Source organism: Aspergillus mulundensis, assembly GCF_003369625.1.
Source record: "Aspergillus mulundensis strain DSM 5745 chromosome Unknown scaffold_5, whole genome shotgun sequence".
NCBI classification, from domain to species: domain Eukaryota; kingdom Fungi; phylum Ascomycota; class Eurotiomycetes; order Eurotiales; family Aspergillaceae; genus Aspergillus; species Aspergillus mulundensis.
The window spans coordinates 1,798,823-1,815,940 of record NW_020797893.1 but is presented as its reverse complement, the minus strand read 5'-3'; the positions used below and the strand labels follow the sequence as shown (position 1 = coordinate 1,815,940).

At 51.5% G+C, this 17,118-nt stretch overlaps 5 protein-coding genes across 5 annotated transcripts; 2 read left to right on the top strand and 3 right to left on the bottom strand.

Annotated features, from left to right (window-relative positions):
* Positions 1-205: 205 nt before the first annotated feature.
* DSM5745_05896 (uncharacterized protein) lies at positions 206-5,634 on the top strand (the record flags this gene model as incomplete). The annotated part of the gene is made up of 2 exons (XM_026747912.1): positions 206-4,428; positions 4,491-5,634. The coding sequence occupies 2 exons, from the start codon at positions 206-208 to the stop codon at positions 5,632-5,634; spliced, it is 5,367 nt and encodes a 1,788-aa protein (XP_026603744.1).
* A 570-nt stretch (positions 5,635-6,204) lies between these two features.
* Positions 6,205-9,441, bottom strand: canA (putative cullin binding protein CanA; the record flags this gene model as incomplete). The annotated part of the gene is made up of 3 exons (XM_026747911.1): positions 6,205-6,621; positions 6,676-7,014; positions 7,072-9,441. The coding sequence occupies 3 exons, from the start codon at positions 9,439-9,441 to the stop codon at positions 6,205-6,207; spliced, it is 3,126 nt and encodes a 1,041-aa protein (XP_026603743.1).
* A 250-nt stretch (positions 9,442-9,691) lies between these two features.
* Positions 9,692-10,237, bottom strand: DSM5745_05894 (ribonuclease P Rpr2/Rpp21/SNM1 subunit; the record flags this gene model as incomplete). The annotated part of the gene is made up of 1 exon (XM_026747910.1): positions 9,692-10,237. The coding sequence occupies one exon, from the start codon at positions 10,235-10,237 to the stop codon at positions 9,692-9,694; it is 546 nt and encodes a 181-aa protein (XP_026603742.1).
* A 508-nt stretch (positions 10,238-10,745) lies between these two features.
* On the top strand, positions 10,746-13,041 carry DSM5745_05893 (RNA lariat debranching enzyme; the record flags this gene model as incomplete). Its single annotated transcript, XM_026747909.1, has 4 exons — positions 10,746-10,838; positions 10,896-10,997; positions 11,055-12,818; positions 12,856-13,041. 4 exons carry the CDS (start codon positions 10,746-10,748, stop codon positions 13,039-13,041), a joined length of 2,145 nt encoding a protein of 714 aa, XP_026603741.1.
* Positions 13,042-13,205: 164 nt separating this feature from the next.
* DSM5745_05892 (RTP1/Tango6 family protein) lies at positions 13,206-16,590 on the bottom strand (the record flags this gene model as incomplete). Its single annotated transcript, XM_026747908.1, has 2 exons — positions 13,206-15,999; positions 16,049-16,590. The coding sequence occupies 2 exons, from the start codon at positions 16,588-16,590 to the stop codon at positions 13,206-13,208; spliced, it is 3,336 nt and encodes a 1,111-aa protein (XP_026603740.1).
* Between the last annotated feature and the right edge of the window lie 528 nt (positions 16,591-17,118).

The window sequence follows — 17,118 nt, the reverse complement described above, 5'->3', positions numbered from 1 at the left end:
AAGAATCCCTGAGACTCATCCTCTATCATACTCTGCTTTATTGCTAATCTACATATTTGTTTACTGCTGTGCCCATCATTTCCAGGTGCAGCTGCTCTATGTTTTCCCTGCATTTATTAATTTCCGCAGTGCTCGGATTCACTGCAGTGCTGTTGCTGCATCCTGCTGAGCTGGTTTCAGCAGAATTGCCTTTCATACTGAGACAATGAGTAATCAGCCATGGCTGGAAAGCCTTTCAGACGACTGGGTGTCGTTGCCAGGGACTCCCACCAGTCCTGGGCCCCCTCGCTCACCTATCAACAACCACTCCCGCCGTTCTAGTCTACAGACCACACCCAGCCGCATTCCTATCCCCGCGCGCCGCTCAGTCGAACCCTCTCCATTGTCCGATTCAAAGAAGAAAGTCCCGCGACCGTGCCATCACATCAGAAGAGAGCTCCCGACCCCCAAGACCCCGCGCACCCCAAAGACACCTTCCAAACCGAGATCGCCCTACCCGAACATCGTAAATACCAAGCCGAACCCGCCTCCTGGGCCCTATAAACAATCCGTCATGGACGGGAGATCGCCTTTGCGATCGGTTTCCAACGCGTCGAGCCAACCCGAACAAGAGGGCACCGTGCAGATCAAACCGAAGAAGGAGAAAGGCAAGCAGGGCACCCCAGAGTGGCGGAAGAGGTTGGTAAATGGCGATATACCTGCAGGCGACCAACGCGATCTGTTCGCGCCTATCGGGCTGGAAAGCGTCTTCAAGCCCCCGTCGCCGGGTTCGCCGCTGGCAGGGAGCACACCGATACCGCGGATGAAGCAACCAGATGATCGTTGGAACTTTAGCGCCAGCTCTGCGGCAGAAAAGAAAGGGAAACCTCCGGGGCAGGTCTCAAGGAGTAGCCGTGGAAGTGCGCGCACGGCATCCGGGAAGTCAGCTAAGCAAGGGTCGCGTACCGTGGAACGAGACGGCAAACAAACAACAAAGTCGCGAAACGAAGAATCGCAATTAAAGAAACCCGCGGCGCACTTATCACCACACATGGCCGAAGGTCAGGGTGACTCAACGGATACCGCGCAGATGCGGTCTGCCAGCGGCCTGGAGGACTTGCGGAATGAAGATATAACCCCCATCACTTTCTCCCGGACAAACACAGTGGATGGTGAGGGCACGGCCGAAATCATCAAGTCCGCTTTGAAGCAAGTTACTACAAAACTAGAGAAGCTACAGCTGGCGCCAGTGGATCGCCCTGTCTCTAGAGCGAGCGATAGTCTTTTAATGAGTCAACATAACGATATTATTGTTGAAGCCGCCGCTGAAGATGATCTTTTTGACGTCACGAGTCACTCTCTTCCCCAGGATCTGTCAATGGGGACATTGGATTATAGGGGCCGAAGCGCCTTCACAAGTCTGCAAGGAGATTCATTTGCGGATGAGCGCTCCTCCCAAAAAGACCAGCTCTCTCCTGCAGGATTTCCTTCCCATCGCCTTACGCCGTTCATTCGTCCCAGTACGAGGATTCGAAGCTCGCCTCCTTTCTATAATAAAAGCAATGCACAAAATGACCCGCTCTCATTACCGCGGCCTTCCTCCGCCCATGTCGGAACGTCATCGAACAAGATTGGAGATATGCCCTCCTCCGGGAGCCCCCTGAAGCTGTTTGCGAATCACGATACATTCACAAATAACAAACTACTTCGACGGATGAGCCAGTTTGAAGAGACTCTTGGGGAGGATTCGGACGAGGACGAGCCAGTCTCGCCGTCAGAGGAAGCCGGCCGCAAACGCGAGAATCGAAGCTTCCTGCACCCTGGCGAACGTATCGGACGGCGACACGAGCGTTCGAGGTCTCGAAACACCCAGACTCCCCGCATAAATCGCTTTGGGGAAGGCCAGTTGGATAACTTTGACTTTTCCGATGCTAGCCCCTTTGATGCGCAATTCCTCAATACCGATTCCCCAGAACCCGACGTTTCTCCGCCCGGTTACTTGTTAGCTTCTGGAGGAAGAGCCCAAAAGGGGCGTTCGTACAGGCAGACCAGTGGCGAATCCCAAGCGTTCAGCTCTCTATCTTTCAAGCAGAACAGCACGGACTTGACAGGCCTGCGGGCTACCCGGCCAAGGATCAAGACCACGCCTAGTAGCCCTGTCAAAGATCCTACGCCAAAGAGGCGGAGAATGGCCAGGCAATTCAACGGCTCTATGCTAGGTGATGCAACCATCGAGGATAGCGAAGGCACCGACGACCTGTCCTTGCTTCAACGGAGCCTGATGCAACATGGATTGAGATACAGTGAGAACGAAGAAGAAGGATTTTCAGAATCTGCAAACCGCCCACGGACCCCTACACCGCACCAAACAGGGTCTTTCGAACGAAGACAACCATCACCAGATCGGCGAAGAGAGCAGCTAGAGCCTGATGGCCACGATTATTCCCTCTCACCACTTGCCCAGAATATGCCCAATGCCATCGGACGACAAGGAAATGAAGAAGTCCGCAGGGGATCCATCACCACTCAAGATTTTCTCAATGAGGCGACTAAGGTTATGAACTTCATACGCTCCAAAGGCACAGCCAAGAGCAGTTTATCCAGGGTGGATGAAACCGATACCGAAGAGCACGACGGCAATGAGAGCTACGAAGAGGAGTCAACCCTCGAAGAGTTCTCGCGACCTCCCAGCAGAGAAGGCGGTGATTTGCGCAGGTTGCGAGAGCCTCAAGAACCCAACCCAAGAATCTTGAATCACTTGAAGAAGTTCCAGGAGAATGACGAATTAGAATTTGGTGTTAGTGGTTCTGTCACATCCCTTCATCTGGGAGGCAATGACAGTGAGCGTGGAGACTCAGATAAGCATCGGAAGCGCAAACTTCCTGCACCGCCACCAACTCAAGAAGATGACCTGTACGATTTCCTGCGGCTCAACACCGAGACCTCGTCAAAAAACTTCAGTGCTCGCTCGGTTCAGACTGGCTCTTCACAGGGCTCACACGCTAAAGGTGTTTTATCTTCCGATATTGTGTCTCACCTGATTCCAGAACAGGTGAATGGATTTACCTACGACCGTCTTAAACATTTGTGGGTGAAGGAGGATGAAAGAAAGTCTCGTTCTAGTCAGCAATACAAGAACAGTGATGAGGATCCTTTTAAAGATATCCCCGACCTCAGCGTTGACGAGATGGATGAAATGATGAGGACTGAAAAAGCTAGTTATCCGCGGAAGGAAAAGGACTCAGCCCATGCCGAAGAAACCGAACCCCGCGGAGCAGAGATTGCCGGGACTGACGGTAAAGCCTCGGACCCTGTACTCGAAGATGCAGCAGCAGCACCGTCGGTCAATCTCAGCTCTCTCCAGTCTGGAGTTAGCCGGTCGAGCACAACCAACCCTACTTCGGGCACCAGAGAAACGTCATGGGGAACTGAAGTACCTAAGAGCACGACGTCTTCACATGACATTGAGCACGAAATCAAGCTGCATGAAGGTCGCCTGTCTAAATCCCCTCACCTGGCAAGAAAGCCGGCCCACCAAGCCCGTGTTGTTACCATAAGCTTTTCCTCCCCGCTCGTCTCTCAAATCGAGTACAGCGATGATGATAGCCCTTCCAAGCTCCGAAGGATCGCGATTGCCGCACAGGCGCAAGCCGCGGCCGCAGAGAATTCTGCGTTGCAATCTTTCAATCATGAGCAGGAGTTCCCCCGGCGCTCTATCTCAAAGATCGACGAGCAGAACGAGGATACAGCTGAGGGCCACAGTTTGATCCGGAGGGCTACACAAGAGCTTGAGCCCGTCTCACCCGAAAGAAATGTGGACGCCTCGCTCGCCTACGTTCAAGAACATGGATTGGACACCAGCTATTCCTTCCATCTCAGTCCACTTCCTGACTTCACAGTCAATCAAATCGACCAGCCATCACAGCTTGATATAAGCTATGTTGCTCAACGCACACACCCGACGTCATTGCGTCAAATCCACGGGACCTTTGCTTTGGCAACAGAGGATTTGATCAAACACATCACCGAAGCCGAACCGTGTGAGCCTTACTGGGAGCATCTTCGTCGCTTGGTCATGCGTCGCAAAGGACTCATGACTCTCCATAAGCTCAGCGACTTTTGTCCGCGTTTGGAAGAACTGGATGTGTCGGAGAATGATATCGGCCAGCTGAGCGGCGTTCCTTCAACAGTGAGGAACTTGAGGATCCAAAACAACTGCCTCTCAAATCTTACTGCATGGGGTCACCTGGGGAACTTACAGTATCTGGATATCTCGGGAAATGAACTGGAAAACCTCGACGCCGTCAGTGGGCTGATTCATCTCAGAGAATTGATAGCGGACAATAACAACATCCGGCATATTGAGGGAATCTTCGGACTGAACGGACTTTTGACCTTGAAGCTGAGAAATAACCGCTTGGATTCCATCGATTTCAACACAGCGGAACTGTGAGTTAACCTCGCTACTTTGAATGGATCGCTTGTGACCGCTGACAACAATGCTCAAACAGGACTCGCTTGAGCGAACTAGACCTGAGCCATAATGGGCTGACGTCCATTAGGAACATCCATAACCTTTCGACTCTTTCCCAACTAGACCTGAGCAGCAATCGCTTGGAATCAGCACCATTCTCCTCCCCGTTAACCATGTTGCGAGCTTTGAAGCTATCCGATAACCGCCTACGCAGTCTCGATGTTGGGCTATTTCCCGCGCTTATTCTTCTCTACGTGGACCAGAACTGTTTGTCCACCCTTTCAGGCCTCGATAATACCCGGGACTTGGAAGTATTATCCGCACGAGAGCAGGAAATCCCTGGCAAAGAGTTCTTTGATCTGGACCTTGGCATGGTGAAGGACATTAGGAAGGTGTACCTTTCCTCGAATAAGCTCTCGCCACAAGCACTTTCACCATCTGCGCCTCTTCTCAGTTTGCAGCTTCTCGACATCGCGACCTGCCGATTGAAAGAGCTCCCTATAGACTTCGCCGCAAAGTTTCCTAACATCAAGGTTCTTAACCTTAACTTCAATTCGCTGGAGGGGGTTAACGAGCTGCTCGGCATGAATTGCCTTTCGCGGCTAACTGTCGCTGGCAACTCCATTTCCCGCCTTCGAAGGATCTGTCAAGTCCTGAGTCGGATTGGGCGCACACGCAAATCGAATACTTGCACGCTCCAAAAAGTTGACATCCGACACAATCCCCTCACTGTCCGATTCTATCCACCTGCCATAACGGGGAACGGCAAGCAACATACCCAGAAACTGATCTCAAACGAGAAAGCACGTTCTAGGAACAGCCAGGGTCTGGATTTAGACATGCCTCTCATGGCGCAGCTCGACCGCGATGGCCAACTGCTTCCGATTGAAGACGAAGACGATGAAGGTGGAACACACCCCGACCCCGAAATAAACGACCCATATACTCTCCCTCCAGCAGATCTGTTGTTGGATCAAAAGCATCTAGCCCACCTGGATCAAGCGACTAGACTCAAACGTAGAGTCTTTGAGCTTATGCTCTATGCAGGCACAGGTGGCGCAATAAAATACCTCGATGGGCTGGAATTCCGACCAGCACTTGAGCCAGGCTCAGATATGAACCAGGCTTGGGCTAGACTCGAACAACTCGGTGTTCTCAAGAAGAAGGCAATCACTGGTTGATTTGTTGTCTCTTGTTGATTAACATATGTGTTGCTCGATACTCCTTCTCTTTTCTCATAATCTCTTGCCTTTTCTTCTGTATTCTGGGTTGGAGAGGCATCGCGTACTGTTTCTCTGATCCCTTTTCACTTACTTTTTTCTGCACCATGTTTGTTCAATGTTACTTTGGAGGCTGGCTGGGTTGGTTCTTGGCGCAGCATTTGCTCTTAGCGGATTGATTTTCGTCATACCTGGGAGTTTGGGATCGATACCATCTGTCTCTGTCTGTGAGAGTCTCTCTGTTGTCTGTCGGCGTCACCCCGGATTTGGGTGCATGGATGGGTAAGGTACATAGCGAGCTTGTGTTTATCTTTGTCTTTGAAAACTACCACTTGATCCGCGTTCTTAGCTGCAATTGCATTTTCGACTTGAGTTCTACTAGATTTCCTACCCAATGCTGACACTTTAGGTAGAGGGATGTGTACGAGGTAACTTGCGTGACTTTGGTATTTAACTAAAACGTAACCAGCTAGTTCTGAAGACGCTGTAGGCCAAGAGCAAGGGGATTCAGAAGTCAAGGCTTGCTTGACCCTAAAACTCGGCCTCAAGGTTACTCAGCTGCGTTCCAAACTGCGCCCTCACCATCTCCATATAAGCCTTCCACTTATGACGATCAGCCGACGCCTCAGCATTCGGGAACGCCTTGGACAACTCGCGCGTGATCTTAAGCACACCCGTTGATGCCTCCTGCGCCTTCTCAATCTCCTGCTTGACGGCGTTCTCCTTGGGCTTGAAGTTCAGGACGCCGGTGTAGCGCTCCGAGAGGGCGTCGAGATGACGCTGGGTTTCCTCGGGGGCGAGTGTAATGAGTTTGGAGGTCATGAGGTTGCAGATAGTGCGGATGTCCTGCTCGTCATCGATTCCTGCGAGGATGCGGCTGTAGAGTTCCGGGAGATGCGAGAGGGAGAAGGAGGTGTCCAAGGCGGCGTAGACGGTTTCGTAGGCGCTCTGGTGGAGGCGTTAGTCTGTTCTGCTTAAAATGGTGAGATGGGGTTTGCTTACCTTGCGCAGCTCGAGCCCGTCGTCGACCTTGTGCTTGAAGGGGCCCATTTGTACTTCCCTGATGAGCTCGGGTTTGATCTGGGTGTCTCCGAGAACAGCGGGGAGGAGTTCGCCTAGGTGGGGGAGGATGAGGGCGAGTTTGTTGTGGATTGCTGAGTTAAGTGTTGTGAGGGCTAGGCGGTGGTTGCCTAGGTCTCGGTCACTGAGCATGTTGACTAGGAGAGGCACGATCAAAGGCCTGAGAACGTCATTGAAGACGTCTCTTGGATCGGAGAGGGTGAAGCGGAATGCGGATATCACAATGCTACGAATCCCAGCGTCACCATTGGATAAATATTCCTGTTTTAGAAGAATCGTGATCAGCAACAGAAAGACGGAGTAGTTTGTATGATTTACCTGGAATTGCGGGATGTAGGCAGCGGGGTCGAGTAACGCCAACCGTCCAACACATTCAGCTCCGACAGCACGGTTATCTTCTTCCTTGGAGACGACAAGCAAAGCCTGCCAGAGCTTCAAGGCTGAGGGTGCCACATCCGTCCGGACCATCTCAGGGTGCTGAAGTAGCTCCTTGACGGAATGTAAGAGAAGGTAGTTCTTAGAATCGGATTTCTCTAGCCCGCCCAAAATTGTTGGTAGGTAGGCTTTGACATTACCCGCAGCTGCATTCCCAAGCGCATTCGCCGAAGCCAAGCGGACCTTTTCAGACTTTGAGTTGAAGTGAGGGATGAACACCTCGGGAGTTAGCGAGCAACTGGCACCCAAACGAAGCGCAGATTCTCCCAATATGGCAAGGGCGAGACATTGACGCTGAGGATCTTGCGTCTTCTGCAACTCAGCCAAGAAATCTTCCATGCGCACACCCACATTTGAACCGCCATGGACCAAGAGGGTGCCGATTGACCGTCCGACAACAGAGGTATCGCCATTGATTCCAACATCCTGCAGCAGCTTTTGCATCAGAGCTGATCCGCTTTCCTCTTCTCCAATAACTTTAACAAGTAATAGCAATGCCTTAAGAACTGTCCCAGCCAGAGATGTACGGACTATTGAGCAAATAGCCGTTACTAAGTTGTCGTTGACAAGAAGTTGGGCATTTCCGGGGATGAGCTTGGCAATGATTATCAGCGACGGCGCCAATAAATGGACATCCTCCACGCTGATGAGAGGAATGAGATGGTCTTCGAGGGTTTTGATGGAGTTACCATCATAATGAGCTCGTGTGTTGGGATTCATGGAGAGACTGCGAAGAGTCTCCAAGCTGGCACTGCGGAGAACACGGTCTGACTTGCGCAGCTGTGCCCCAAGCTCGGAAGTCACTTCGCGAACCCAGTTAGAGTCAACATCACCCTTTCGCGAGCAAAGGACAGCCACATCATCGATCGCGCGAACAGCGGAGAGACGTGTTGTTTCATTCTTCAAGCGATCGACAAGGGTCATAAGTCCTTTGGATCGATGCTGCAAAGAGAGAAATGCGGAGCCTTGTTCGCCAGAAGTCCGAGCAAGAAGAACACCAAGAACATGGATCGCCCGCTGGCGGACTTCGAGATCGGCGCTCGTATCGGTAATGCGACCGTGGCTGACATCATAGAGCTTCTCCAACTGAGAAACAAGGTCTTGTGAAGCAGCAGTCACCCGAGGCGGCGTAAGAGCCTTAACAATCTGCTCGACCGCGGCAAGCGCTTCACTGCTCACTTTGTAGTTCCTATCATTGACAGCACCGATAACACCAGGAATCAGGGCGATGAGGAAAGGAAGAAGAGCATCGGAAGCATGTGTCTCGGAGACAGCAGAAATGAGGTTGAGTGTTTCGATTTGCAAGGTCCCCGCGCTCGCAGAAGCTCCGACGGACGCAGAGTTAGCACCAGACAGCGACGATTTGAGCACATCTGCAATTGGGTCTTCAATCTGCTGAAGATGATCGGCGAGCCCTCCATAGCGAACCAATGCTAAGCTCTTAAGCAGTACTATGATAGCTTGTTTCAAGGGGATAGAGGCCTGCTTCCACATTTTGACGAGACTCCGGACAATGACCGGCAAGGCATTGGCCAATTCTGACTGGGGGCCGGATTGTGGCGAAGAGGGTGCGACCAGCGGAGTGCCTGCTGCAGACGAAGTGCCCATGCTGGGCTCGAAGTCGATCATGCTGGCATCGCTGTCTTGACGCCTTCTCTTTCTCGAGATCTTGGATCCACTCCCGACAGATTCCAGAAACCCATTGGAAGTGATTATCATCGAACCCTCTGCAGTTTTACGCACAAGGGCGTCCATAGTAGAAACAAGCTCCAGCTTGACGCTTTCCTCTCTTTCTTTATTGAAACGAGTGACGATAGCAGGTGCTATCTGTTGATACAAGGATCCATCGTCCAAGGCACGGCCACGCCCATATGTGGAAATAACGGCATACAGAAGCTTCGCCGCACATCGACGGACCTTCCAACTCATATCATCAATGTCGCTATAGCCTCCTTCTTCCTCGAAGTCCTCAAAGTCGTCATCTTCCATATCAGGCTCCTCCGTGGCATCATCCTCCGACCCATCGTCTTGTGTTCCACCCATTTCTTCGTCTTCTTCCGCATCGGCCACGTTCGGGTCATATTTCAGGAACCTCAGCGCCGAGTTAATGGTATTTGGTAGGTAAGATTGCATCTGAGAACTGCATGAGCTGATCAAAGCCTCCAACGTCACCAAGGCGGTCTCGCGGAGCTCGTCCGCCTCAGGGTCGTGCTCATCATCATGGGAGTAGTCTGACATCGCGTCGGAGGACATTCTGGCGGGTTGGAAAGTTCCACGAGTGAGCAAACAAAGCGCAATCAAGAGAACTGGATAGTTGGAGAACAAAGGCCGAGCTCGAAAGCTTCAGTGTCAGTGAGAGGAGGCCCAACACTGAACAGTATTGCGCCCGTAGAGAGCCCCGCGCTAGTACCAATTTGGATTGGATTGCACCCACTGCTCTGGGCTCTTGGCATCAAAGAATGAAGAGACAAACAATAGAACAGTGAGATGATGGTGACAGTCTCTATTGAAGAAAGTCAAACAAGTCAAGAGATTTTGAGGGCCCAGCTTGAGACTGCTTTGTAGCTAGCAGAGCCTGCAGCCCACCCTGCTTGCGCGCCTTGGCTCTCTTCTTACTACTGGCATTTTCTGCAGTTCTACTAGCAAGCGCCTGATCAGGCTGAGCTTTGGCTGCAGTAGAATCGACAATGGGGATAATTGGTGGAGCAGGCTTCGAAAGGGTGCGAGATGGGGTTACCGTTCGTCGTCCGCATCGCAGGCACTTGTAGACAGTAGCCCCATCTGCAGTCAGACCTTTTGCTGGGGAGGGGGTAACGCGCTTCTGGCTTTTCTTAATGGAGGCTACCTTAGTGTGTTCGCTTCTTCGAGGACAACCACAGGCGCCACAGAAAGAGTCATGGAGGCGTTGGTTGAGCGGCTTGTGGTCTTCATGGAAGATGGCATTATGGGCGGACATGAGGTAGGCGGCAGTTGAGGGACTCATCGAACTCAGGGAGCTGGCCGAGTCTTTTAGAAAGTTCAATCGGGGAGTATAATCCTTGAAATGCATTTTGTATGATAAAGGACCGAGTACAAAACCGAGTGCTAGATAGGCTCTAGGAGGCAAGAGTTAGACAAGGAGAAAATTGTGAGGGAAAATCGACGCCTGAGACGAGAGCTGGAACACAACCACCACCACAGCCTTCCCGATAGGTACAACTTCTCTTCCTCTTCCTCTTCCTCACCCTCATCTCATCTCTTTCTATCCCCAACCTTCCTCTTTCTAATCACACTTACCTTTCTGATCTCTTCACTCATTACTGCATCAATAGAAACTGAACACAATCTTCTTTCTTTCTTCTTACTTTAATCCTCCTGTCTCTGCTTGCTCTGACTGTTGAACACAACTGTACCTCGCCAAACAACACTATCCCAGTTGACCTTCCTGACTTCACTGTCACCCACCTACACTAATCTTTCTTCCTTGCTCCTCTTTATTGCTCTGATTAGATGTGTCTTTGACCACATCCGAATATTTACTACCAATATCCGGGCAAATACCGAACAGCATTGTTGCCATGGCTGACTCGAATGCAAAATGTGGTGAGGGACCAGTCAAAGCACCCTCAGCGCCCTCAGCACCCTCAGTCCGAATTGCTGTTGAAGGATGTGTAAGTTTGCTTCGATCTATTCGATATGCTACGTGGATCATTAACACATCTCTTTAGGGTCATGGGTGCTTACACGATATCTACGCATCTGTAGAGAGAGCTGCGAACTTGAAGGGTTGGGATGGTGTTGACCTGCTGATTATCGGGGGCGATTTCCAGGTACGTTCCGGATTGTTATTGCCATAGCCTTTCGCGGTCCATCTGACTACCCGCTAGGCTGTTCGCAACTCGAATGACATGGCTTGCATGTCCGTCCCTGATAGGTTCAAGCAAATAGGCGATTTCCAAGAGTATTATAGTGGGCAGAGAACCGCTCCGTACTTAACGATCTTCATTGGGGGAAACCACGAGGCTAGCAACTACCTCTTTGAGCTTTACTACGGTGGCTGGGTTGCCCCAAATATCTACTACATGGGTGCCGCGAACGTTCTTCGGTATGGGCCTCTTCGTATCGCCGGATTCTCCGGTATCTGGAAACCCTACGACTATGACAAACCGCATCACGAGAGGCTGCCGTACAATGTCGATGACATTACGAACATCTACCACGTTCGAGAACTCGACATTCGCAAGCTGCTGCAAATACGCACACAGGTTGACATAGGCTTGTCACACGATTGGCCCCGGCAGGTGGAGTACTCTGGAGACTGGAGGCAGCTCTTCAGATCTAAACCTTTTCTACGCGAGGATTCCGAGAAAAGGAGACTTGGCAGCCAGGCTGCCGAATACGTCCTCAAGCGCCTGCGTCCTGCGTACTGGTTCTCAGCGCATTTGCACGTTATGTTTGCAGCCGTTGTCCAACATGCACCCCAGAACATTCACGCTAGCCACCAGTTCGGACTGGATGGGGCATCTCTGACCAACATGTTTGGTGATGATGAAGAAGAAACCCAGCAAACCGGATATGGTCAGGTCGGGTCACAGCTCAGTGTACGCCCAGATTCTCAGCTTGAGGGAAGTGAAGCACAACACGAGTCAAACCCTGAAATTCCGCTGCGTCCAAGCAACGAGAATATTCCAGTCCCCACTGAGTTTGAATCCTCGCAGGGTAACACAGAAAATACTTCTAGACTGGTATCAGCGTGGAACAACTTTCAGCACGTTGCTGCAAAAAATGAAGCCGCAGATAACTCTCGCTTTCTTGCAGAGCATGGGAGAAACCAGGGTCAATCTACTACACTGGACGTCCACAATCATAATGTAACGTGGAAAAAGATTGAAACAGATGAAGATGGATTGGGTCGCAGAAAAGCAGGCGTGGAACGAAGTGGTCCACGCGAAAACAAGAAGCAGAAGGTCCAGCACGAGACGCAAACCCCGAAGAATTCTGATGAAATCGAGCTTGACCTAGACAGCGACTCCGATCCGGATCATGAGGCGGCACCACTAAAATCCCCAAGCATGACGGCGACTGCGGCAAATGTCGCTCCTCCTCCGTCGCAGGAATTTTCAAAACCTCGATACTCAGAGGTATCGGACGATGTCCGTAACCAGCTTCCCCCTAGCTTCTTTAAGCCACAGCAGTCCCCTCAGCCGCCCAATCTTCCATTTCCCTGCAAAATACATAACACAACCACAAACTTTCTCGCGTTAAGCAAATGCGAACCGAACCGCCAGTTTCTCCAGCTGTTGGAAGTTAACCCGATATCCGAACAGTCAGACGCAGTTGGCGCTAAAGGCCCCTTTCAACTTCACTACGACAAAGAATGGTTGGCAATCACGCGCGTCTTCGCAGCAGATCTCCAGCTCGGTGGAAATCCAGATGATAAAATTCCCGTTGACAAAGGTGAAGCTGTCTACAGGACGCTCATCGAGGAAGAAGAAAAATGGGTAGATGAACACATTGTCCAGCCTGGAAGACTCGCGGTTCCGGCGAACTTCACCCCAACTGCGCCGTTCTATGACCCTGAGGTCCCCATTACCACAGATCAGCAACCTCACGAATATAATAACCCACAGACTGCTGCATTCTGTGAGCTTGTTGGCATAGAGAACCTATTTTTCTTGACCGATGCAGCGCGCGAGAAGAGAATGGGAGATGGGCCTCGACCTTGCCATCCGGACAAGGAAGCATGGCGTGCTCGTCGTGCAGCTGGCCGGGGCCGGGGAAGCGGCCGTGGAAGAGGCTTTGGACGCGGCCAAGGTGGGCGAGGTGGCCGTCGCCACTAGGCCGATTATTGTACTACACGCGCTTCTGTACTGATTCTTTTACTCTACTCTGATTGCAATTTAAGAAATTCCATAAACACGGCACTGAATGATATGCTGTGTTGGTGACCACCATCCAAGTTGAAGAGAAACTAAGTAGAGGTAATCAACAATAAGAACCAACGTCGACAAGTATATCCGCATATGTAACAAGCATATCTACTCAATTTCCTCAATCCTCGGCCTCTCCCCACGACCACCACCCCTCCCAGCCAAAGGATTGACCCTCAACCCAGCGATCTGATCGCCCAGCTCCAATCTCGGTTCCTCATTGTTGGTCCCATCCCCAGCGTACTGCCCAACACCCCACAAAAGCGACTTCTCAATCCAAGCCTCCAAGCTCTCCGTCAAAACCCGAATATGCCCACGGACAATCGAGTCCGTCTCGCGGGCCTCCACGCCCGCCAAAGTGCGCAGCATATGCGGGATATTCCCAATAGTACTAGGACCCCTCCTATAATCACCGCCTGCTCCAAAACCACGAGACGACTCGTCCGCGAGCGTGAATCCGAAGCCTAGATCCTGCGTCTTGCGGTTCTCGCGCGCGGTATCCATGGCTTTCAGGATGTCTAGGAGGAGGACGGCGCTGGCGCGTCTGAGAATCGCCCACTCGTTGTCTGGTTCGAGGGTTAGGGTTGCGAGGGCGAGGTCAACGGATGACGAGAGGATGGAGGGGCCGAGGCCTGTGATGCTCGTTTGGACGGCTGTTGCGAGAATGGAGAGTGCTGAGGCGCGGACGCGCAGATCGTCGGGTTCTTCGTCGCGAGCAGACCCAGCTGCCCAGGCGGAAATGATGTTTGCAGAGTGGGCTGCTTGCTCGGGTGTCTCTGAGTCGGAGTCGTCATTGCCTAGGATCTCTTCCGCAATCTTTGGCGCTGAGAGCTTCCATCCGGACGCGGCGTCTTTCTGCTGTTGGCGCTCTTCGCGTTCCTTTTTCCGCCTCTCCTGATCGAAGGCTTGCTTGCGGGTTTTCTGCGCTTGGGGTTTCAATGCCCGTCTTCCTGCGACGGAGATTAGTCCCTCGCCTAGGACCTTGGCGGTTTCGCCGGCGAGGGCTTCGCCGAGGTCCTGGACTGTCCGGAGGAGAGCTTCTCCGACTTTGAGTCTTTGGTCGAGGGTTGCGTTCTCGCTTCTGTCGATGTAGCGCTCGATTAACGTCTTAATCACGGTGCGCGGATGCCGGGAGGCTAATGTGCCAATCAATTTGATTGCGTTTAGGTATATGAATTCGTCATTGGCTGTTGTTTCTGAAGAGTCGGTTATGATGGACAAGAGGAGAGTCAGTGTAGATGGTATATCGAGGATTGGGGAAGATTTCTTGACCAGGTCCGAAAGAAGCGTGAATCCTTCTGCTTGGACCGGCGGAAGGTCCGAGTTGAGGTTCATTAAAGCACGGCGATGGATTTCGAAGTCTGGAATTTCGTTTGACTTCCCTTTAGATTCCTGGTGTTCTGGTGAGTCGAGCTGGATTTCAAGGAGCATGGAGGCTGTTGTTCCGGATTTTGATAGTGATGAGGGTAAATGTGGAAGAAGCTGGTCTAGCTTCTCTTTGACCTCTGCGAGAAGATCACTCGTTTCTTTTGATATGGAGAATTCAGGTGACGCGAGAATTGTCGAAAGTAAGCTGAACACGACCTGAAGCGACTCAGCAGAGTCGGACTCAGTCGCCTCGTTGGGTCCAGCTTGCTCCGATGGCACGATATTGGCCAAGGACGATAGGGAAACCTTTCCGGAGGCAGGGCCTCTCGCTTTCGCCAGAGTACTCGCTTGCCTGAGCTCGCCATCTATTATGTGCTTGACGAGCTCAAGGACCTTGAAAGGCCGCCGTGAAAGTGTGTCTTTGAAGGTATCCAGAAGCGTTTCGGCAAGCTTCGCGCTAATTAGCTTTTGAATGATACCCTCGGATCCATCATTGTCTGGATGTAGTTGAAGATGATTCAATGTGTGAGCGCTGTTCGAGTGTTGTGTAAGCCACGTTTCGCTGACATATAAGAAGACTTCGCCGGTCTGCTCGTCACGGCTCGGATCGGCATTCAGTAGGCTCATGAACAACTTGGCTCGAGATTGTAGGTCATCGACAAGCCCGACTATGTTTTTGCCAGAGCTCTCAACGCTCGGCTTCCTCAATAGGATTCTGTTTGACGCATCCGAGCCGTATGTGCATGTAGAGCCACCACTCCACAGGAAGTTATCCACAATTTTCTTCAAAGGGGGAAACCCAACGGATATACCAAAGTAGGTTTGCAGTATAATCATGACATCCTCATGGATAAATTTAAGTTGCAGTTGTGCGCTGAAGCATGCCAATCCCCAGAGCGGAAGAAGAATTGGGTAAACAACTCTTCTGACGAGTCCAGGATTCGGCGGCTGTAAGACCAATGTTTTCAGCCTGCTGATTGCCAGTAAAACCTCAGGCTCGCTAGCCAGGACGTTCTTGGATTTTGGTCTTTGAATATCTTGGGATGACACAATATAGGCAAGCGAGGCTTCGTCTGCTGTTCCTGTCAAAATCTTGAAGATGGGCTCTACAAAAATTGAATGCCCGTTAGTACCAGGAGCGCCATAAGCCTTTTTACCAAGAATGCCGTTCCCCACGACATATGCAGCAGCCTTTCGCAGGTCTGGATCATCGCCATCAATTAATGCTAATAGCTGTGGTCCTATGATCTTGAAGTAGTTATCGGCCTCCATTCCCTGGGGAACAGCCGAAAGCAGTCGCGAAGCGTGCATGATTGCGTTCACAGTAATATGCAGGCCACCCGGCCCTTGCTCCTGGGCCTCAGCGCCCATGGATGGGGCAAATTGTGAGGCGAGAAAAACGATCGTCTGAAGCACTCCATTGCTGCGCAAGGGGACCCTTGAGAGAAGCCCTGTGATGATAGATTTGAACCACGGGACAGGATTTGATTGAAGAAAAGCAGACAATGTCGGCAGCAGATTTGCACTTGGTGTGCTGAGATCTGTCAACATACGGAAACATGATGACATGCGGAGGAACATACTCTTCAACTACTCTGGCTAGAACTTGCCGGTATTGGATTTGGTCATTGCTAGCTGGTAGTCTCGGATTGAAGCCTAGGTCCGACGATGCACTTATCATATCACTCAGAATGCGGCCAGTGATCACAGGCTGGATGCTAGGCCGAGGATCGAATAGGATACCGGATAATGCCGTCAGTATGCGGCGCAGTAAGGGAACATCCTGAGGGTCTTCATGCGCAGGAGCATCTTGCTGAGCAATCACGCCAGCTGGCAAGACAGATATCACTCTTTGCTGGAGGGGGATGCCTACTCCAGACGAAAGGGAAGGGTAGATCCCTTCCAAGGATATGAGATCCAATAAAGCATGGAGTGTGCGTCGCCGTTTCGCATCCTCCAGACTCGGATCTTCTTGACCCTCACTGACTGGGGCGCTCAGGTCTTCATCGATTACGGGAGTGACAAATGCTACATGGATTTGAGAGAGCAAGTCCAAGGCCTTGCCGATGACGCTTGTTCTGGCGGATGCATCGTCTGCGAATGATTCGCGAGAGGTTTGACTCATTATATCTACCAGCGACTGGCCGCGAGACTTTTGCAGTTCATCTTGATTCAAGTTAGCACACTCCTGCATGGGTATGATTAAGTCCAGGTTTGCATGCCTCGTTGAAGAACCGGGTTCAGAAACTCGCTCGCCGCAGCAAATGCTTTCCGAATCGCGGCCTGGTCTCCCATTCTCAGTCAAGTAAACCACCGAGGTTTTCACATGCCGGTAACCACTAAGTCTTATAGTTCAAGAAAGACTGTTCTTGGGTCTGGTTGCGGTCTAGATATTCTATGGGCGACGCGGTGGAAACCTTAATACTGCTGGGTTGATGCCTTAAGGCAGCAATCTGCTATCGATATGACTAACGTTATCTCCGATTATTAACCCCTCCAGCAGAAAAAAAATTGCCCCGCCGCGGTGGAAGGCCCAGGAACATTCCGTCATAAGACTTTCATTCCCCTATATACATTTCTTCGTTTACTCCGAAGTCCAGTGATTCCAGTCGACATCCTCGCCAAAACCGTATTTCCAAATATACAAACAACA